Source organism: Pygoscelis adeliae, unplaced genomic scaffold, assembly GCF_000699105.1.
Source record: "Pygoscelis adeliae isolate BGI_AS28 unplaced genomic scaffold, ASM69910v1 Scaffold514, whole genome shotgun sequence".
Lineage (NCBI taxonomy): Eukaryota > Metazoa > Chordata > Aves > Sphenisciformes > Spheniscidae > Pygoscelis > Pygoscelis adeliae.
This window is the reverse complement of record NW_008824594.1, coordinates 545,268-567,537: the sequence shown is the minus strand read 5'-3', so window position 1 is coordinate 567,537 and position 22,270 is coordinate 545,268. Positions and strand designations below refer to the sequence as shown.

The following is a 22,270-nucleotide window of genomic DNA, read 5'->3' as shown; positions in this document are numbered from 1 at the left end:
AAGTTTCACATGCCATCTGCATGTATGTTCATCTTGATCCTCCAGACAAGTGTGGAGACAATGGGGACTACTAGTAACTGCAAATTTCAGGTGTCCACAGCGGAACAGCTAAGATCCAATAAACCTCCAAGCATTGTCGTGAGCACATACAAGCTTTTCTTGAAAAAACACTGCAATGCTGAGACGCTAAGTTAACCAAAGTATGGAGGGCTTCACTGAAAAATAACACAAATACAGGACTATTAAACATTTGTCTTTAAAGTTACCAATGGAAACACTTTACACCTCAAATGCTGCAGCTCCTCCTTTCCACAAGAACCTCAAACTATCAGAAAACTGGATGTAAAACTTCAGCTGTTTCAAGATCATTCTTTTGATCTGGGGCTGCTTGGAACAGAAGTTACCCCATACTATTCAAGAGTCATGAGGAGATCAGTGCAAAAATCAGCATCCACAGCTATGTGTTTCTGGATGCATTAGCTGCACCACAATTAACATTTTAAAATGTTAATGGAAAGCAAGCTAGAATCTTGGACAGAGGCCTTTTAGGCCAAGGGTCAGACTTGGAAATGGACCCCCTTAACAGATAAAAGTTGTTTACTTTTTAAATTCTGTATCATTCAATAGGCTTAATGTGAGATTTCCGAACTGTTCTCAGGGTTTACAAGTATACGCTGACAGATAATCTGGATTGGGTGAGAACAACCTACATTAGGAGAGAAAACCACAGCGCTTTCATTGATACGCACTCTCCCACCACTGACACCAGTTTTCCCTTCAGGACGTACTACACAGAAGTTGATTACAGGCTGTGGAACGTTATTCCTCCTCCCTAACTTTCTTTTCAAATGTAGAACTTCCAAAAGGCCCCAGAAGTTTCTTTAGGCTACCCCAGGCTGTACAACAGACTTACCAGATACACTGTTAACTCCGAAGGACCAAATACCGCTGTGACCGACAGGAGCCGTGAAGTTGGTTCCTAAGGGTGTAGGAGTGACGGATCCGCCCTGTCGAATTCTAGCAAGCCTTTCTGTCCCGATGGGAGGGGGTACCTTTCGATCTTGATTGGCGTTACCCGTTTTTGGCTGGCCCAAGTTAGAAGGTGCAGAAGCAGCTGAAAGGGGCGAAGATGATCCTGAGGAAACTGATGGAATAGGAGATTCACCTGCTGAAAAGAGTATTTCTCTTGCTTAATTACACACAAAGCACACAAGCTAGCGAGCATAAATGCTATCCGCTCTATCCCCCCAGTATTATCTCAAAGCAAATGATAAAAAGGTTTTAAAGGCTTTTTTGGCAAGCATTCTTCAAGTCTTTCACAGAAATTCTGTTTAGAGTTTAACTCTAAAATCAACATTATAACACAAATGCTTTCAGCCATCAGAATCATGATATTCTCATGACATAGCAGTACATCTAAATTAATTACAAGAAAGAATAAGAAACATGGAAGAGTTTCAGGAAGAGGTGAAAACATCAGCCAAAATACCATAAATATCTAAACAGCCTGGTTTTGGTATCCACCACTTCCAGCAGAAGAGAAATTGGACAGCTTCCCAAAGCCATGTGTAACATAAGAACATAAATCCCACCAACTTCAGAAGCGTCACTGACTCTTCTTGGGAAATCCAACTTCCTTTGAGCACTCATTTAAACATTTTGGTTCTTAAGCTCAGAGTGGCAATGAAGTTGCATGCAGTGACATGAAAAGCCTCTTCACTCAAGATTCTGAATCAAAGACCCATATTTTCTGTAAAGCTACTTCCATGTTCTTCCCATCAGGAGGAAAACCCACTGTTACCTCGGATGATGCTTAAAGATTTTGGAACATTTTAAGTAACATGAAATAATTCCAGAATCCCAATTTAAAAAAAAAAAAGCAAGCATAGCTTCAAACCATGGCAAACATGACATTTTCACCTAATATTACACTTATACTATTTAGAGGGGAATCTTTAGCTTGGTATAATCACCTCCACTCCCCCACAGCTTCATGGCCTCTCCTCTCAGAGCCTACGATGACTGATTTTTTTGCCCAAATATGCCTTTAGTAACATTACCAGAACTAGTGGCATTTTACATGGGAAAAAACACAAAATAGTACAGCTTGGGATGTGCACGCCATCCTCACAGCTGCTAAAAGCAATTGGAAAGCATTGTGTGCATCACTGGGTAATTTCCCCTCAAGTTACAAATCTACTAAAGACAATAGCTATGAATTTATAGTTAACTAAGACAGACCCATGAAGTTCCTACATGAATTTGTTGCGCTTGTCCAAGGATGTGGTGAAAAATGCTGTCTGTTAAAGCTGGGAGTCCCAACAGGCGCTGGCCCTTGAAGGTAAACCCGTGCTCCTTGTATGTTTGCTGAAAAGCCTGTCAAAGGACCTGAAGAAGAAGTTGTAGAGCTGTTGGATGGATCTAGAGAGGGTAAGCCTGAAATAAACATAAATTTGATTAAATATCTCTCTTTGGGAACCTGCTTCAAAGCACCAGAGCGAGCTAGTGCTCCAAATATAGTTAAAGCATCTCATCACCTTCGGGGGTATCTGCACACGGTAAGTTCATTTTACAGGTGCACGATTCTCCCTTAGAAACCGACAGAAGGCATTTCTGTACACTCTCTGCTTTGGCCTGAAGTTTTAATAAAAGACAGCCATCCCTTTGGTCACTGGAAAGAAACGATCTTAGCAGGGAGGGCAAAGGAGGAAAGGTGGGAGTGGCAAGGACCTTTTGCTTACAAAAAAGCCACGCAAGCCAAACAGGGATACAGGGCTCTGTGAAAGTCCCAGGGGAATCCGGCACCAGGGAAGGAGTTCGCTGCAGTACAGTTTTTGCCATCCTACAGGTACATTCATATATAGATCGGTCAGAGCATGCTGTGTCCAGAGAAACAGGACTGACGATGCACAGCACAACAGGTGAGGGGGCTGCTTTCTACAGGGATGTGTGAGAGGAAGGGAGAGATGGAGAGAAAGTTCAAAGTCCCACAAAAATTATTAGCAAGGGGGAATTACAGTTTTTATTAAGCCAAAGCTTTTAAGTACTTTTCAAAATGTTGTAAAAGCTCTTATCACACGTTATTACCTGAAAGCAGAAACGGGCATGGCCATGTGTTCACCTGAGTTTTGGGTTTAGTTTCAAGGGCCTATTAAACAAGACTAGTTTCAAAACCATTTAAACATTTGAAAATGACCACAACCAGGACCAGCCTATATTGCTGCAAAGCAAGATTGAAGGTTGTACCTACTTACACCACAGCAGTCTGCAAACAGCAGTGGTGACAGGTAATACCTTTGGTCATAGACTAGAGGTGCGCCTTTCATCGCCTGGATACGTTCCTGAAAGCCAGGTCTTTTTCCCCCAATATTACCAACCAAGTCAACCTGATTTACTGCTTCCAGAAGTGCCAGATCCAACCTGCTCACATTGACAGAAATGACCCACTGGATTTGAAGGAGGTATTTTTCTCACTAGCCCTACCCCAAAGGTTAAAAAAGTCTCCATTAGAGACAAGGAGAAATAAATCACCGCCACCACCAGAACATGGGGTGCTCAGACAAGGGAACCTGAGCATGGGAGGACAGTCTTTCAGGGTTTGTCACAGCACAAAGTGCAAGACTCCATGGCTATGAGGAGGATGCTAATGCCTGTGCAGGCTGCCTGTAAATGCAGTTTTGACTGATCTGCGTTTGTCTAGAGCTGCAGACTGGCCTCCAGCCATAAGTAATATGCAGCACCTCGGGCTGAGGGCCCTTCCTGTGCATCTGCCGTGGAGCTACCGATGGGACACCCTTGCTAACCCTCCATCCACAGAAGTCAACTCAGAGGTAGTCAAAAGGCCCATATAGTGACCGATTCCACCGCACATCAAAACCAAGTTTCCAGCTGGCTAACAAACTACTGAAGATCCCGAGTCTCTGCCCCATACAGAAGGGGTAACAGAGCTGCTGCCGCCCATGGAGACTGCTGGTTTCCTAAACAGAGAACAAGGCAGAGATTATGACAAAAATAGCTCTTCTGCAGAAGAGACATGCCCAGCTGTGTCTTTTGACAGCTTGGTAGGATGGGTACACAGCTTTCAAAGTGCAACAGCTGTACAGCCAAGATCATTTCAGCACTGCTGTGTATTTTCTACAGGTGAAAGTGTGGCAGCCAGAGATGCACAAATTCAACAGAGTAGTCAGTTTTCAGGTTGCAAAGAACGCTTTTTAACATTATCTTGCCTTTCATAAAAGTGGATTAAAAAAACCTTTGCTCAATATTAAAAATGGCTTCTATGAACAATGACTTACAGAATCCTGATTTCAGTAACAAGTTTCCTATTCGTGTACTTACCAACAAAATCAGGTTTTATAATACTAAAACCTTTTGCAATACCATACTCTGCAGTTACTTGGGCCATGAACTCAAACTCTTCATCATGCTCTGAAAGCATAACTCAGCTTTCGAGACTGGTGTCAATCTCACACAAACTCTGCTCAAAATTCAGTTTATCAAAGCCCCCAGGCACTTCTGCAGAAACTGGTTACTGCAAGGGCTACCTCCACCTTTAGAGAAACAGCCGCAACACTTGGTTACTCCATGTGAAACAGGGAGCCCAGCCATTTCATGCTACTTCATACTCATGTGCTGCTTCCTAAGCTGGCATATTTCAAGTTTGTGATACCTTCTAATGCCACGTGAGCAAGGTCTCAAGCCCCTTCTTAAAATGCGGAGGAAAGAAGTTACAGACAGACTTCTTTTTGTCTTCTCCATAGCCTCCCCAAATGGTTGGGCTAAATCTGCCCTCAATCTGGAAGCTGCTAGGACAAGAGATCTAAAGACATAAGTGAGACAAAAGGCCATTTCCAGAACAAATCCACAGCCGGTGGGGAGATCTGCAGATGTATCTGTGCCTCGAAGGAGCTGGTGAATCAGAGAAAACTCAAGCTGCAACTGAGCTTACCCGTGAATAGGAAAAGCAGAGTACTCATCTCCACCCTGAGGTGACAACTTGTTAAGAAAAAGCTGGTTTAGTGCACAATTAAATTATATTAAACCTCCACCAAGTCAGCTTAGAGGTGGTGATCACCAAGAGATGTTGATTTGTGGAAAAAATTGCCGCAGCTCAACTGCGCAAGACAGGCACAAAAGACAAACCTCTGCTCCGTCAGGTGTAGAGTCACAGCCGAGATTAGAGGATCGGAGTCCACCTGCTTTGATGGCCATCACTACTCCCTCTCATCACACAAAAGCGTACTGAATTGCCAGGCAAGGCCCAGACTGCTCCTTGTCCATCGCACTGCTGTTGGCCAAAGCGTAAGCCAGCAGTGACTGGCCCTTTTCCTCCCTTCTCAAAATCGCCAGAAACCTGCCATCGAACCCGATGGAAACAGCCATGGCAGTCCCCAGTTCAACCCACCTCGGAGGCAGAGCTGAATGGAAAGGTCTGTTCCCCTGGGAAGAGCCAGTGAATGAGATGGGTGGACAGACCACAGGACCACACTTACACTCCAAGGGAAGGCATCGGAGAGGTCCTCAGCCTACCGTCCCCACTCCTTTCCTCACTATCACACCTTCAAAACACCCCCTTCTCCCCAGGCTCCCCTAACCCCCGCCCCCCTCCTCCTGTGTGACAGACAGTTTAGATTCTGAAATGAAGGTGATCAAAAGCAGTATTAAGTAGAATGACATTAAATGAATCAGCTAAGGACCAGTCACCTCCTGCCAGCCAGAATTTTAGTGGCACATCTACATTTGCAGTTTTTCTTCACTTGGCAATATCCTACTCAAATGCCAGCTCAGAAAAAAATGTCTTCTGTCCAAATATTTTTGTGCTTCGGTTGAGAAGAACTTCATACTTATCTCCCCAAAGTCAACTGCGTGAGCTCTCCTTGGGTATCTACCTAACCTTCCTAACTCAGGTAAGAAACAAATTTAGACTACCTTTTAAATACTTACAGTCATTTAAGGATATATAAAGGACTAAGAAATTTTTCTCACTGACAAACAGATGACCTTAGCATAAGGGAACAGCAAAGTTTTTTGCTGCTATGGGAAGTCCCAGTCAGCCGTCTCAGCATCAGCAGGATGCGATCATCAGAAAAATCAGCAGATCCCATTTGCCATAAGCTGCCTTCCCCAGGGGTTATTCCAGCAGCCGCCAACTCCCAGTTTAGAGCACTGCAGATAAAAAGCTGAGGCAACATAAAGTGTTTCTGGAGTCTGCTGAGGAGGGTCTGGCAATTCTTTTATTAGCAGCCTATCTGACGAACAAGGTCCAGTTACTTTACCTTCCACAGCCTTAGTTGCATCTGGTTCTGCTTACTGCGCTGGGACTGGACGTGGCACAAGAGCTCTAGGTATTCACTCGCTCTGCAGAGCTATACAGCCCAAATTAAACTATTAAGAATAAAACTACGGTCATAGCAAGCACCCCAGTTTTGTGGTTAAAGCTAGTCAGAGAGAAGTGTTCTGGTTTTCAGAAGTCCTGCGCATTTGTAAATCAATCGAGAGGAATGGGAATGCTGAAAATCTTCTTTCCTCACCACGACGTCCTCCAAATGCCCCCTTCTCCTTTAGTCTGAAAGTCAAACTACTTGACTTGTCCCAATCCAGCATTCAAGTCCTGAAGCATTAGTCCAAGTATCTAGCATACACTGTGGGGGTAAAGACAACTTCAAAGCAAGGCTCTCTAGCTACCCAGCTTCAAGGCACCATAAAGCCATTATGGCAAGAATGAAGGGGAGAACAGGGTGGCCCAGACTATATCTCTTGAGGGTCCCTTCTAGCCAAATGGGTGCAGCCAGTTGCCTGCAACATAGTTTGAGCACTAAGATGATAATAATCCTTTAGACAGAGCACAGCAAGGGCAGGGAGCTCACTGTGAGTGTTCCTAACCCATTTCAAATAAATGCAGATAAGTTTGAACTGCTGTACTTAACAGCAGAAGGACAGCAACTTCCTAATAAAACACACCACGCAGTAACACACCGGTTTCCCAAAGCACAACATAAGCTTATTAAAATCCCAGAGCCATATCAAGAGACAAAAAGTACAGAGAGTTTACCCTCACTGAGTCAAGCTGGAGTCTCAGATAAAATATTGAACAACTGCATGCGGTCACTCCTACAGCTGGAACCTGTCAAGAGTCCTGGCCCCGCTGCTTCAGGTTTGGTATCACCTGATCTTATGTTCCATTCCAACCCAAAAGCTAAAATCAATGCTACTCTGAACTCTACAAACAGGTGGAAGCAGTCCTGTGCCTTACAGAGGACAAGCAATGCAATGTCTGCAATGTTCCCAACACCTAACATCCTAGAAGAGCTGAAGAGGAAAAAAAAAAAATCATCATCAACATTTTAAAGAGCACTTGGAAAAAACAGGCCATCCTCATTACATTACTATTCTCTAACTGTCATTTGTAAACTACTTCTCAATCAGTTTGAGACGACCAAAGCGTAATGGTTGGAGAACGAATTCTGTCCAGTGCATGATCTTTATGACTTACCTACAGGACTAGTCGAAACCCGTTGGGAAGGTGGCCTGAAACCAGGAGCCTTGGAGTTGTCAGGATGCACATTTTCCACGTGTCCTAGCACAGAGTTATTCAGAAAGGTAGACTGAACAGTGAAAGATGGGTCAGCAGCTGCTCGGGTAGAGAGTGGACAGTCTCCCCATCCTTGGTTAGCTGGCACCTGGTTGCTATCAAAAAGACTACTAAAGTGATTGAAGAGCGTTGCTGGCCCAAAGGTAGGAGGCAATGATTTGTTTGCTGGGTTAATGTGCATCTGAGAACCGTTCATAACGTTCATGGCTGACGAAAGCTGCACTGCAGCAGGTGGACCTTGAGAAGGTGTTAAAGGAACTTGATTCGTAACAAAAATAGACTGAGGATCTTGATGGAGGTTTGCATTTGGTACCACTGAATAGAAAGAACCTCTGGACTGCATCCTGTGAGTAACTCGAGGTGCTGGTACAGCTACTTGAGGTAAGTTACTGTTGTCCTGATTATCTGCAACAACTGACCTGGGTGACGCTAAGCTTAAAGGAGCAGTTTCCGAGCTGGATGAAAAAGGCATCGACATGGAAGGATTGATCTCTGACATGCTGGTTGGCAGTATTTCATCTTGGACATTATTTAGCGGTGCAGGGCTGCTCGATGGGCGAGTTTCAGCGACTCCCGAGTTGCTGCTAGCTGACATACTGCAACTACTTGCAACCGAAGATGGTGCGCATGCATTTGCAGCGGGCTGGTCTGGTGTTGACACCTTCTCTTTGGGTGCCGAGACAGCCGAGAAAGAGTCCGCTTTAAGTGCAGAATGCTGCGTTTGTGGAGCATTAGATGGCAGAAACGCTGTGGGCACTTGCCCGTTGTTTGGGGGGGCAGAGGAAGCTGAAGGCAGAGTGCTACAGGTGCTTGTCACAGTTGAGATTGCTGTTGCTGCAGCACTCGTCTTGGGAACACAGGCAAACAACTGCTTTCTGACCGAAGAGGGAGTCCGATTACTGGTTACACACAGCGGTTGGGTGGAAGCAGCTACAGAAGAGACAGTAATGGGACAACTAGAAGTAGCTAATCCAGAAGACTCGAACTATTATGCTTTGGAGAAATGTTTGTGCTGCCAGGGTTAACTGGTCTCACTGGGAATGGTCCCCAAGTGTTCGGTGAAGGCGAAAAAGTTCCTCCAAATTGGGCCATAGGTAAGCGAGGGTGCCGGATCTGTTGCATAGTTTGGGCAGCCAGCAAGGCAAAATGAGGGTGAGAATAAGCTAGAGGAAGAGACACCGGAAAAGATGAGCGCACATTCGCTGGGACGTTCTTGTTTAATTTGTTAGTAGGCTGGAAAGTAGATAGTGTTGATGACTGCGATGTGACTAGGGGCGGTGCTCCGAGAGGAAAGGAGTTCTTGTTTGAAGCAGTCGCAGTGCTGACTCCGGATGAAAAGTTTGCATGGATTGATTTGGTACTCGAAGCAGGCGTTCTTATATGAGTTTTCGGAATCAAGTCTTCCAGTTCCTTGGCAGGATCTTGAATAAGGGCATTGATGAGTTGCACTGCGTATCGCGTTGACTCTGTACCACCCCTAGATTAAATACAAACATATTTATCTTTTGCAAAAGGAAACCCCACTTTGTGCAACATCCTGTAGCCTCAATTTTATACTGATCTGCAAGTCTATTGCATGTTTATGCCAGTAAGTTATTTCTTGACTTTTGCGTAACTTAAGGATTATCTTTGACAAAATAGACCTTCAGCATATCTTGGCAGCAGTAATATATGTTCTATTCTAGTACCAAGAAGCTAAATATTTCCCATCTTAAAAAGCAAACAAACTTCTTAACAAATGATATTGTGGACTAACTCAAGACTTTCATTTCTAGATACTGTACCTTATAGTGATCATTCTCTCTCCATTCTTATCTTTTTGCTTATCAACGTCAATATGGGCACCAGTGACATCTTGAATTGCTGTGATGTTGCACCCACCTCTTCCCATTATTCTAGATACGACAGAAGCTGGGACAGATAATTTCTTTGACCTATATCACAAAGATCACAAATCTGTGAAATGTATTCAAACTTTGAAGGCATACAAAAAATCCCTCGCTGTCTGACATGTGGCTGAAGCAATATTCTTAAGTTTCAGGGCAGCAAGTGGTTTTCTGCTGATATTTTCTTCACCCTTTGGAGCCTCTCAAACTCCCCCACTCAAATTGCTCATCATCCTCAGTACCTGATGAGGATTCTCCAGAAGCACTTATTCCACCACTGTTGTAACACAGATATACGTGCCTCACACTGCGTCAGAAACCCTTTTGGATTTTATCTTATCTTGTGTACCTTCAAAGTGAGACAAATCCTTAGCTTATCAACCTAAATTTACATAAATAGCGCTGCTTCAAATATAAAAGCCCATGGCTTAGCTACTTTGATCGTTTATAGCAAGGGTTTATAGCAAGGAGAAGGTGGTTTTCCAATATTTTCCCAGTGATCAGCTCTGTAATACCACTTGCATTCACAACCCTTTTAGTACCCACCTCTCTCAGACCTCAAGATCTGAAAGTTTATTGGTGACACTACACAATGGTGGATGGCAGACGGTTAAATTGTGCAGTTCTGTGATTTAAGGAGCTGCTGGAAGCCACCGTGAAGGCAGCACAGATTTTCAGAAGCAGGCTTACTGTCAGGCCACAACACTGTATTGCGTGTGTTCAGCGAAATAAGTCAATGTAAAATGTTTGTAATTCACATGGTATTGGTGGGTCAGTGCAGGCATACAGTACCGGGAAGTCTTTGAACACGAGCTATGCTTGCATTCAGACCCCAGCCAAGGTCTCTCTGGGCCACCACTGTCCCCAGACTTTAAAGGCTGGACGTCTCAAGCCCATACACCGCTTTCAAGCTTGCCAGTGATGTGCAGTAGTTCAATGCTGAACAATTAAGAGGGGATTCAAAGGGGTTTCAGAAACCGCTGTGATCACAGTGCAGGTGCCTCTGAACACTGTACAGATCACCACCATCCCCTGAAAAGGCTGCCAGCTTCACCTAGCTATTCCAGTCTTGGAAACTTTTAAGTAACTTGATCCTCAGGAAATTGTTTCTCACTTAATAGGACTTAAATGAAACCCATTTTATTTTAAACGCATCTAAATATATGGAAATGTTCTAAAGCATCACCTCATCTTTCCAAGGTGTTTTTTCTGTCCCCCTCTCCTGCCAGGAGAGCATGCTACAACCCTCCCCATCCCCAGAAACCAGGTCCTCAGAGCACGCACCCAGCTCTCCTCCCAAGGCTGTTTCACACTTTGGGCTTTCTTCCCCGCTCCAACCCCAAGGCTCCTCTCTCAAGACAGACATCCCAGTCACTCCCTCCCCAAACCAGAGTTTCCATCATCCCCTAACTTTCGAGGTACACCCACATTACTCACAGGGCTCCTAAGCATACCTTGGTCTGCTTCCACCTCAGCCCACTAGGAACCCCACACCACCACCTATGGAGACATTCCTCCTCCAGGAGAGCTCACCCCAGTGCCCAGGCACCTGCCCACCCATCACCCACTGCTGATTCCCTCCCTGCCCACCAAGCTTGATGGTTTTTACCTTGAGAAGTGCCCAAAACAGTACCTTTTTGCTCCGGAACAGCAGCGCCCTCCTCTCTGCAGCTGAAATTGCTCAATTGGTGTTGGCTGCAGAGTGTTGCTAGGGGGAGGGTCTTTCAAAACTCTGCCTACTTGCCTGTCAAGGGCAGAAGGGATGTTTTCATTGGTTACGTCTTTGACAGACATCCCTTCTAGCCAGGGGGTTACTCACAGGGAGAGGGGGGAAGAAGAATTCTTGCTGAGCCCAGGAGAGACTTTAGGAGAGGAAGGCATGCAGCTCCCCGGCATTTTGCATGCACATCTAAAGTCACCAAAAAGCTCTTTGGCAAGACGGATGCTTCGATCCGTCAGGGCATAGCAAACACCAGTGCAGAACACTTTATGGATGCATTCTTTATGGCACAAAGCCTGATTCCTCAGGGATGAGGAAAGGTCGGTTTTGGATGCCATCTCTAGAACCCTACCACCTCCAGCAGAAGAGCAGACAATACCCAACCAAGCAGTTGAGTTGAGCCTATGAGACTCAAGAGACCCAGGAGGAGTGACGGAGCAGCTCCAGGGTCAATGGTGGGGTCTGTGTGCAGCCCTGGAAAAGTCAGCTGCCCGTTTAATGGTTTCACGCCTGCACAACTCACCAAGTGGTGGGCAGTCTGCAACCATACATTTAGCAAGGCCATGTCACGGTGGAGACCCCATTTGCGAACACAACAAAAGGCAGAGACCAAACCAACTCTCTAAAGGTTCAAATGCTTCAATTTTCAGATTAAACTGCCTTTTTAACCTTTATTAAGAACAGTCTGTGGCTTCCACTAATCTGAATGCATTAAATCCTCCGTACAGTCTTTGCACGTAGCCTAAAATTCTCTAAAATGAGCATATTTGGACACTACCATTGCAGAACACAAAAGCAGGAGGGCATCATAAGTGCACCCAAAGCATCTGACACTTGTATGTTCACGCTGTATTCCTTTTTGATAAAGAGAACAAAAAAAGGAAAGCCAGATGATAATTTCTCGTTACAAGTAGTAGACATCATAAAGGTTACAGAAAAGATACTGGGGTGTTAATGGCCATATAATAAAAAACAGTACATACAAAAACAAAGGGAAAGTTTGCTTTACAGAAAATCTTTAAACCTAATTACACCTCTAGCACTCACTTTAAGGTGACAAAATTTTCCATGGAATCAGCGACCAAGGTCACCGCCCAAAGTGCAATGAAATCTAGCCTTGAAGAGATCATCCACCTCTCTCCTCTACTGTACTAACATCCATCCTGCCTTTAGTTCATGTGCAAGCAATCATCTGCCGTAGGGGCTTTCCAATGCCATCTGCTCCCTCCCCCTTTTATCTTATCCCCACATCCTTTACTCCACTGAACTCACAGGTAAAGAAAACCCTTGTGCCATATAAAATGTTTGTGTCATACTGATGTTAAGTTAGTGAGGAGTTACTACAAGTTAGGACTGCAATTTGTTTTCACAGCACTGCAAGAGTAAGGGGGGTAGATTTTTTATAAATTAATTATACAATTAAATAATTAACTAACATTGCTGGACATTCTATATTTGAGAATAATTTACAAGCTAAAAAGCTCACAGTTTTTAAACACAGAATTAAAGTCTTTACCTTCTAACCACTTCTTTCCAGCCTTCTTCTCTTTTCTGGCCTCTTTTTGGACTAGTCAGATTCAACTTCACATTTGGAGAGGTCAGAGGCAGGGAAACAGGCTTGTAAGTAGTTGACAAGGAATTTGAGTGACCTTCACCATCAAGTCTGGGAACAGAAATGTGCTGATTACAAATTACAGACTAAAATGACAGCATTACAGTATACATTTCTGCAGCTTAAAACTACTAGCACGAACTGTTTTCATTCTTATTTTCTACCTGGAACAACTGTTGGGTGACTCCATAGGTAGTTTTTTTACCTTTTAGTCCACAGCCTATACCTTTCCTCCAAAAAGTGGAGTGCTAAACTGAATTAAGTAATACCAGAAGCACTAAGGACATCAGATTAAAAAAGTTTATAATAGGTGGTACACAGCCACTTAGGCACAACCTGATGATGTGTCTATACTGTGTTCTCCTTTTTGAATAGCTTTTTAAGAAAAGGTACTTTGGTAATAATGTCTCTTTCTTACTAAATACTTGAAAGTATCTGTTTTTTAGCTCTCATTGTTACAGATTCCCCAGAAAGTGCTTCTACCCCTCACTCCCTGTTTTATGAATGGGTAACTGAGGCACAGATATTTGAGCATATTTATGTATTTAAGCCCCCGTGACATCAGTTTGGAAGCAGGTGCCCAAGTATCTTTACCTGTACTAATACAGTTGTAGCAATAGTCTAGTGATACAAACAATGCAAAGTTTGGGTGAGAAAGAAAAAGAGAAAGAGAGAGAGAACAGGCAATCTCTTGTTAGGTTAACTGATCTACGTGGAGGTGGAAAAAAAGCAGCACTGGGAGCTCACAAGGTCATCTGCAGCACTGAAACATAGGCAGCAATCTTCACAAGTCACTGAAAAACTAGCCTTATGTGATTCAACCCAGCAAAACTACAGCATGGCTGGAAAATTTTACAGAGGACCTCACGCTTCAGCTATCCTGCTAAGCATCACTCCTCCTCTTTACTATATGCAAGTTTTTATTCATCCATTTTATTCCCCATTCTTTACAGCATTTTATGTTCATTGTGTCTTCTTGCAGGCAAACTGTTTGTTTATACTATACTTTATACAAAGTTCAGAGACCTATCCACATTTAAGTAACCCAAGCATACTGATTACATGAAAAGCAATGTTTAGACAATATGCCTTTTAAAATGGCAGCATTTTCTCTCTTTACTTCAGTAAGTTATAGCTCTCTGATGATACACCTGCCCAAGGCATTTTAAAGTTCTGGAGAACTTTACTTGTCCTCAGATAACTGTATGATTGAGGCAAAGAGAACAAGAAAATGCATATGAAAGAAAAGAACGAAGTCCATTGTGGAATATTGATTCCAGAGTAGACTTTAAAAGCTTTTTTCTGCTTTGTCTGAAAATGTCTAGGTATGTTTTCAGAAAAGCATCATTATTAAGTTTAAGTTCCAGTTACAGTAGCCTTGTCATCAGCATGTCTATGACTAGAAAGCAAATTTAGAAATGATCTTCAGACAAAGTCTGCCTAGTGCAAGAGCCAAATTGCAGAATTAATAAAATATACTAGCCCCATTTTGGTATTTATATACTGCCTTGTTTCTTAGGTGTACTTTATCTAACAGAAGCGCCGCTTCTAACAAGGAGTTAGAAGTACGCATGTAGTTAGCCCTGCTGTAGTGAACTGCACAGGATTACAAGGCTTTTGTAGGAGGCCTTGGACAAAAAAGGTCCAAGGCAAAAACAATTTATGTTCATAACACAGAACATAGACAAAATCTGATTTCTAACATTCCTAAGGATAATCCAAAACCCACACCCCCCCAGCCACAAGGGCTGACAAATCCACTCATTCTGCACCTAACTTTAATCTGGGGGAAAAAAGAAAAGAAAAAAAGAAAATCCCGACTCTCTTCCCACTCCCAGACAAGTGCCTCAATCAGTCTGGCAACAGCTTTCTCGCTTGCTGCCCTTTTTGATCCCATGTTTGCTTTCTTACTGAAGCTGAGTTCTCAGTCAGCCAGGTGTCCTGTAGATCAACCCCCGTACCCTCTTCCCCTCCCTTAATGCAGGAAAAAGAAAAAAAAAAAGAAAATTATGGTGGATCAGACTCATACTACTTACATGTAAAAATAAGCAAAGACTACAGATTCAGATGGGATCTAAGCTTTTTGATTCAGACCAATGACCTATTCAGAAACTGGTGTTATAAAAGTTATTAGCTCATTCCCTGGCAACTGAATGATCTTCCAAACCATTCATATGGCTCCTGTACATTCACCGAGTTCTTTTGACTCTCACCTCTGGCTTGACAAGGTTAAATCAAACTGGCCATCAACCTGGCAGGTGAAATGCTCAGAGTCATCAACTTCTTCCCTCCTTAGAACAAAGAGATTGCAATTCGAATGAGTTAATGATGAAACCATAAAACAATCAAAAGGTAATGAAGCCACTTCTGTAAATAGATTATAAGTAAAGCTGGCACTTCCTTTCTAAATTCCCAGCATATTCACTTTAAGGTCTATTCTAATAAAGTTGACAATGCAACATGGATGCTTAAATAGTGCAGAGAGGAAACTGGCTGTTTTGCTAAAGTAGTATTAAAAACTAGCCAGCAATGCCAAAAAAAAAAAAAAATCTTATTTTTACCATTTTAAAGAGGTTGCGTTCAACAAACTTGACAGTATTATTTAATAGCTATGCAAATAAAGCAAATTCAGTCTTCTCAAGACTTTGGGAATGAACCAGCTGGTGTAAAGCTTAAGCCACAGAAAATTTACATTGGCATAGGTAAAACCCTGTGAAACAATAGGGAAGCAATACAGCAGTCTCACCTCGTTGGTGTTTTTGAAGCCGAGGTGCTCGTTTTTTCTTCCTGAGAGGGGATAAGCAATGAGGCATAGCGCCGCTCAGAGGAATTTGTATCCATTGTGAAGTTCAACTCTTGGCTTTTACCTCCACTGCTACTTTCGCTATTGCAATCTGTGCTATCCAAGTTATCTGAATCACTGTTCCCACTTGCACCACCACCTCTTGGCTCTCCATTTATTTTATTTTTATCTGCTTTTTGCTGTGCTAGAGATATATGCTGATCTGGCAAAATTATCTGCATATTCTGAGGAGTCTCTTTTGTTTTGTTTTTCTTATTTTTTCTGTTTGTGCTGGGGGTAGTCACCACATTAGCTCTCTTCTTCCCAAAGGCATTTGTGAAAGTAGTTGAAGTCGCAGAAATTCCAATTGTAGTTGTAGTAGTTGCACTAGGAGGCTCTATAGGAACTTCTTGCTCCACTGAAAGAAAAACAGTTGATATACAATCAAAACCCACAAAATATAGAAATCGGTGCTTTGACTGAAGACATTACAGCTGAAGTTACGCTCCTTGCTGAGCTGTCAGACTATTTGCACCGCATTCAGCTGTAAATCCTCCAAGAGTGAAAGACTTTTAGGAACAAGGAGGTGGGAGGGGGGGAAGTGAGCAAAGGAGTTTTGCCAGGAACTCTGGCTGCAGAGGGCAGAAGCTATGCAACAATGTCACAGTACCAGAGAAGCCGCCTTTCAAACAGGTTCCCTTCCCTAGATGGTTAAAAAAGGCACCGCCACAACCACATTGTTCACAGAAACACTTGTTCTTTACCTTCATCATCATTTTCTTCTTCATCATCATCTTCTTGCAGTTCCAGAGTTTCTTTAGGCTTGTTTTCTTCATCTTCTTCTTGTTTTCTTTTTTGTTCCTCTTTCTTCTTCTTCCTCTTTTCCTTTCTTTTCTCCCTTTTAGCTGCAAGAGCTTGCTTTCTGCTCTCCTCTCTTGACTATGTAGGAGAAAAGGATCCATATTTAAACATTTTCACACAGATTAAATTATACTTATAATTCAGATCTTCCCTAGAAGTCTGGGGGGAGGTAGAAAGGAGAGAGCACGATGAACTAGAATGACTTTGTCACATACTGAATCATTACGCAGAAACTGGGCAGGTGTTATGGAACAACAGGACTAGTTGGTCCCAAAACTTCTAAGGAATGACAGCAAAATAACAACCAAAACAGAGGTATTATAAAAATATAATTTTACTGGAAAACCAGCAAAATCTCTCATCATCTCAATCCTTTCTCAAAAAACATTTAATAACATCATTAATATTTTTGCAGCAACGTTCACATCTTTGAGTCAAAAAGATCTCCCAGAGTATTTTACAGAAAAGACTGCTATCATTTGAACCACTTTTTTTTAATATATGGAATCAGTCAAATCAACTACACTACACTGTAGCTTTGCAGAGCAACTGATAGGTGTTTAACGAATCAGCAACCTGGAAAATTTAATAAACTAATATGGAACTTGTTCATCAAAAATTCTAAGAGCCTCCATTAAGAGAGCCCACTAAAGAGTGCTTAAGAAGTGTCTGCATTACTCTGGGGCACTTCACAGTATTTTCAGTGAGGGAGAAGTTGATTTCCCCCACTATCTGCCCAACTCCATATAGCTCATCGGGCAGGTCGCAGGCTCTCCTTTGTAACACTGAGTAGAAGTCCGTGAAATGCTTATGGACTACGTCTTACACAATACGTAACACACCACTGAGACCGAAGACCTCCCTCATTGACATGTTATCTGCACTGAAGTAATGCAAGAGCTACTACCTCAGGTAACTATTGCCGAGTCCAAGCTTTCCTAAAAATGACAACGGAGTGGCTCAAGCAGAAGTCAGTTCTAATTTGCCACCCTCAGTATCCACTTCACTTTTTGTATATTAGAGGAAGGAAAGCGCATACAGTCACAGCATGAAGAACTACTGCCCTAAGAAGCACCAACAGGAAATACAGCCTATAGATTAAGTACACAGTTCAAACCGTTACGCTACACAACAGCAATTCTCTACTCACTTTTTCCAGGTCTAGCTCCTTCAGCAATATAGTTGCATTCTTATTTGCTTCTGCAGCCTGCTGGTCTTTAGCTTTCACAATCGTCTCCACACACTGGTGACACTTTTTCAACAGGTCCTGGAATGCAAACGTGCCTTATTACCTCCATAAGAAACTAAAATTGAGGAGTGAGGCCTACTCTACAAACATGAGATTAGCTTCCCTGTATTCATAAACATACAAACTACTTCAACAGAATAGGACTCTCAAAGCTGATTTTTAAGTTCCGTATTAAAAAGGAGACATGCACAAACCTCCAAATCAAACATACATGAGCAAACATGTACATTCAGTTTTTGAATACTTAAGAATTTCTCATGTATGTTTTCCCTGAAAAGAAGGGACAGGGTCTTTTCCTGAAGTTAAACTCACCTTGTCAGTTATTGTCGCTATATATCGCATGCACTCAATGTCCGAAGGAAACTGGTTAACTTCTTTCACCAGGAACTGAACTACTTTCACATGCCCCTAGAATAGCAAAGAAAATTCTAATCCCTTGTATAAACTTGTCAACATTTCTCATCAAAATACAAGTTTGATATCTCTTAGTCCAATGCAAAAGACTAAAAATAAGCAAGAACATTTCTGGTAAGCTGCTGTTTGGGAAGAAAGGAAGTTACCGTTTGCTCAGTGTTGACAGCATGTCTGCTGTTCTACATCATGCTGGCAAAGACAAGCTCTCCCACAAGTAATTTTTTATTTTAAAATAGAAGGACCAAACCAGGCCCAAGGGCAGCGGCAGCTGTTCATGTTTTCAGTAACAGCCAAGAGGACCCTCTTTAGACCCCACCTGTCACCCCAACCCACCCTCTTGCCATTCACACCACGGAGCTAACTTAGATGGTTCAACTACAAGGTAAGTCTGATCAGGGAACTGAGCCACCCGAGTATAATCCTAGCAAACATATTCCTCTGCTGCTGGATTCACTCATTGAGGGGGTACACTGTGCAACCACACAGAAAGTTATCCAACAGTTGTCTCTCAAGTTATTTGAAAGCAATGGAGGGACAGCAGTGGCATGCTCGGTATTGTTGTTTGTCAAAAAAGCTGTACCCTTATTTGGTATTTTGTTAAAGGCAAAGCAGCTACTGTTAATAAATTCCTCTGCTATGGCTATGCTCCTTGCATCCAACAACATAACTGATGAAACCATCACAAAGCAACGTTCTTCCCGCCAAGGAGAAAAGGCAGTGACAAAAGAGCTGACTACACAAAGTGTCCCACTCAACAACAAATTAGGAACGGAACAGGAGAAGCACAAAGGAATCGGGACAGCTTATTACAGACTGGTGTTTCATTCATCTCAGAAGCAGGACTGAAACAAGCAGTACAATCTTCAGAAATTTAGAGGGGGCTATGGTAATCTCAAGACAGTGAAATCTCAAACAGTGAAAGTTTTTGGACAGTGTATAACTGTAAATAGTAAAGTTAACATGGTTTATGGAACAAAGTTTTTCACCTCTCAAAAATTAAATCTGTGTGAAGTACGCAGATTATGATTACTTTAGAGCAGGCATTTTATCAAAACAGTAATTTTGCTGTGTTGTATTTGATTCTTCCAAAACCAAGCATTCAGATTTAAGACCAAATGAGAAACTCTATTTTGAAAACATTTAGCATTGAAACATAAAATTAAGTTGGTCTCCTACCTTGCGAAATGCTGACATAAGAGGTGTAATTTTCCGATTATCTGCAGCATCCACATCTGCTCCTGCTTGCACAAGCAGCTGAACCACATCATAGTGACCACCATTAGCTGCCAACCACAGAGGTGTGTTTCCTTTCTTGTTACGAACATCAATATGTGCTCCTCTAAAAAAGTACAAGTGTAATCGAGTGAAACGAGGTATGAGTAAAGGTGGAAGTCAGGAAGTAAGATCATGAAAGATCAGAGTACAATTGGATATATAATTTTAATTACTGAAATCTAGTGGCTAGATAGAGAAATTCTGTCCCTGAAATCTGCTGTTTAAGTTGCAACGTAGTGACACAGGCGTTATTTAAACCTCCCTTACCGAAACAAACACTCACCCAATGTAGCCTACTGCACCACCGCTATGCAACTAGCAACCACGGGTCCTTTAAATTATGATTAATGTGGTGACTACCCACAGGACAAAGCAGCCCCTTGAGATTTTAGCAGCACATAGGGTTACGCTTGAAGAGCTCAAGAGCTACTTCCAGGCTTTGCACCCCAAGTGACAGTGGGGAAATGCTCATGTGGGAATTGCTGGATTAATACACAGCAGAGCTGCCAAGCCACACGCTGTTTGCTTACCTCTGGTCCCAGCTGCCTGCTTAGCTTAATTAACACTGGAGTAGCAGGATACTCCAGGATAACACTGGAGAGTAGGGAACAGATACAACATCCTACTTCCAAAGCTTCCCACTCCCTTTGCTCTCAGATGCACGAGGCAACATAAACAAGGGCACCCTTGCCACAGAGGAATACATTACAGAACAAATGTGGCACTAATGAGAAAGAAATAATTTACCGATTAATCAGGAGCTCACAGAACTTGTAGTGACCCTTATCTGCTGCAATTGTTAAAGCTGTATCTCTTGAGGAAGGCACAGGTGGAGCATTAACATCCGCTCCTTTATCAAGGAGAACCCTTCCAACCTCCGCATACCCTCCTGAAGCCGCTTCCATCAGAGGTGTGAGACCAGTCTGTGCAAAGAGAATGAATTACACAGTGTGAAATTTGTACAATATACTTTGGATAAGACATAAATGATTTCTACACAGGGAAATCAGATTTTTTATTTAGCTGCTTATATTTAGTTTAGGAGCCTAACTTCAAGCAGTCTCTTTCTCAAAAAAAAAAAACAAACCAAACAAAAAACCCAAAAAAACAATACTCTTGGGCTTTGATTTATACAAGCCCAGGCAAACTGTTGACTAAGTACCACCAGATAGCTGTCTCAACAGCAAAAACAAAGTTTACAACAGGATTTCTAAAACAGAGGTTAGAACAGATCCAAATGAAGACACAAGTGTTTCTATGAAAATGCTCAGAAACTGGCTTTATAGCTTTTCTCTAGCCTCCCTTAGCACTGAGACTGATCTGGGCCCAACTTAGTTGCCAGGCAAATAAACTTATACCAGCTGCTAACATGCCCAACTGACCATTTGAGAGCTGGCTTTTATCCATATCCCCTTTTCTCCAGCCACAGTCATTCCAGAAGCAGGCGGGGTAGACAGACACAGCAATTATTTCAGCAGCCTTAGGAGTTACCAAAAATTCCTTTGTGCTGGAGAAATCAGTCTGGCTGTCTACACAAGCTTTAAGCTTGCTTTATGGCAGGAGACACAAAGCTGTCCCAGAGTACCAAAGGATGGGACCTGTGGAGCATTTCAGAGGCACAGAAAGTCACAGTACTGAAGCCACGGGTTCTACAGCAACGTAAAAGCTTTACAAAGTTTGACTGCACTACTGCTGTTGCAGACAAGAAATCTGTTCTAGATGAGAATCACTAAAAGCAACACTATTCTCTTCCTGCCTAGACTTCACTCATATGTAAAAATATGTGTATCTATGTGTTCTGTTAATGAGTATCGCATCAAGCTTAAACCTGAAAAGTTTCTCAGTACTACAGAACAAGAGTCAATCTAAGTTTCATTATGAATGCAGAAGGACCAGTCAGCTTTTCCCTAATGCAAAAAAATTCATCACCATTGATGCTTTTTTTTTTAAAAACAAACTTATTTCAGAACATTTAATAAGTCCTCTGATTTAGTAAGTCCTCTGAGCCCAGAGAGGCTCAAAGTAACAGGAAAATTTGAAGAAACTTGACGACTCAGAGAAATCACCTGTTAGAAATAAGTCATAAGGAAAGGCAATTCACACACTTACCTTTGCCCTGTGCTCAACATTGGCCTTCCTGTCCAAAAGCAGACTGACCACCTCTGCTCGGCCTTGGAAACAGGCCAGGGTGAGGGCTGTATTCCGGTTGGTCTCGATTTGGGCATTAATATCAGAACCCATATCAAGCAACAGTTTCACGGCAGGTACGTGGCCATTCATAGCAGCCAGCATCAGAGGAGAAATACCTAGCTTACTCCCGGTCCTAAAGGGAAAGAAACAAACTGCAGTTCCTAGAACCGAGGAATGCTCTGGGAAATGTAAGTGTATCTAAGAGGAAAATGTTTTGTTGTAAGCCAGAAAGGAACGTGTAACATACACAAATATAGACACTGACCTAAAATACTAGCATTTTTGAATTGATTAGGAGAAACCATCAGAGTAACTACATGCAACAGACAATTGCAATTTATAAACAAGGAAAATACATTTCAGCTTTTAGATGTTCAGATGGCTGAAGCACACATAAGCCTTAAAATACATATACTAAAAATCAAGGCTGCTTCTGATTCATTCAGAAAAAACATGCTTCTAGCACAGCTGCAGTTTTAACTTTCTCTAGTGATAGAATATATGTAAGTTTTCTTAAAATGAATAAAGAGGAGGCTTAAGAGACATAGCTGTGTAAATTCGTTCCTCTTACTGAAAAAGACATCTTCAAACACACACATAGAGCTGCCCTGAATGCTTTGGCTGGTTCCTTTACCTGGTTCTATTGGAAATAGTCTGACTTCTAGATCCCAGATGGTAGAAAAGGGAAAG

The 22,270-nt window shown here is 42.5% G+C and overlaps 1 protein-coding gene across 1 annotated transcript in view; it reads right to left on the bottom strand.

Annotated features, from left to right (window-relative positions):
* ANKHD1 (ankyrin repeat and KH domain containing 1) overlaps window positions 1-22,270 on the bottom strand; it is a 106,716-nt gene that overhangs the window by 6,527 nt on the left and 77,919 nt on the right. The window contains 15 exon segments of the mRNA XM_009322292.1: window positions 914-1,168; window positions 2,242-2,436; window positions 7,493-8,560; window positions 8,563-9,068; window positions 9,376-9,525; window positions 11,111-11,221; window positions 12,714-12,860; window positions 15,023-15,100; window positions 15,556-16,009; window positions 16,356-16,530; window positions 17,603-17,719; window positions 18,014-18,109; window positions 19,292-19,454; window positions 20,138-20,313; window positions 21,500-21,713. Coding sequence (XP_009320567.1) covers window positions 914-1,168; window positions 2,242-2,436; window positions 7,493-8,560; window positions 8,563-9,068; window positions 9,376-9,525; window positions 11,111-11,221; window positions 12,714-12,860; window positions 15,023-15,100; window positions 15,556-16,009; window positions 16,356-16,530; window positions 17,603-17,719; window positions 18,014-18,109; window positions 19,292-19,454; window positions 20,138-20,313; window positions 21,500-21,713 — 3,905 coding nt within the window.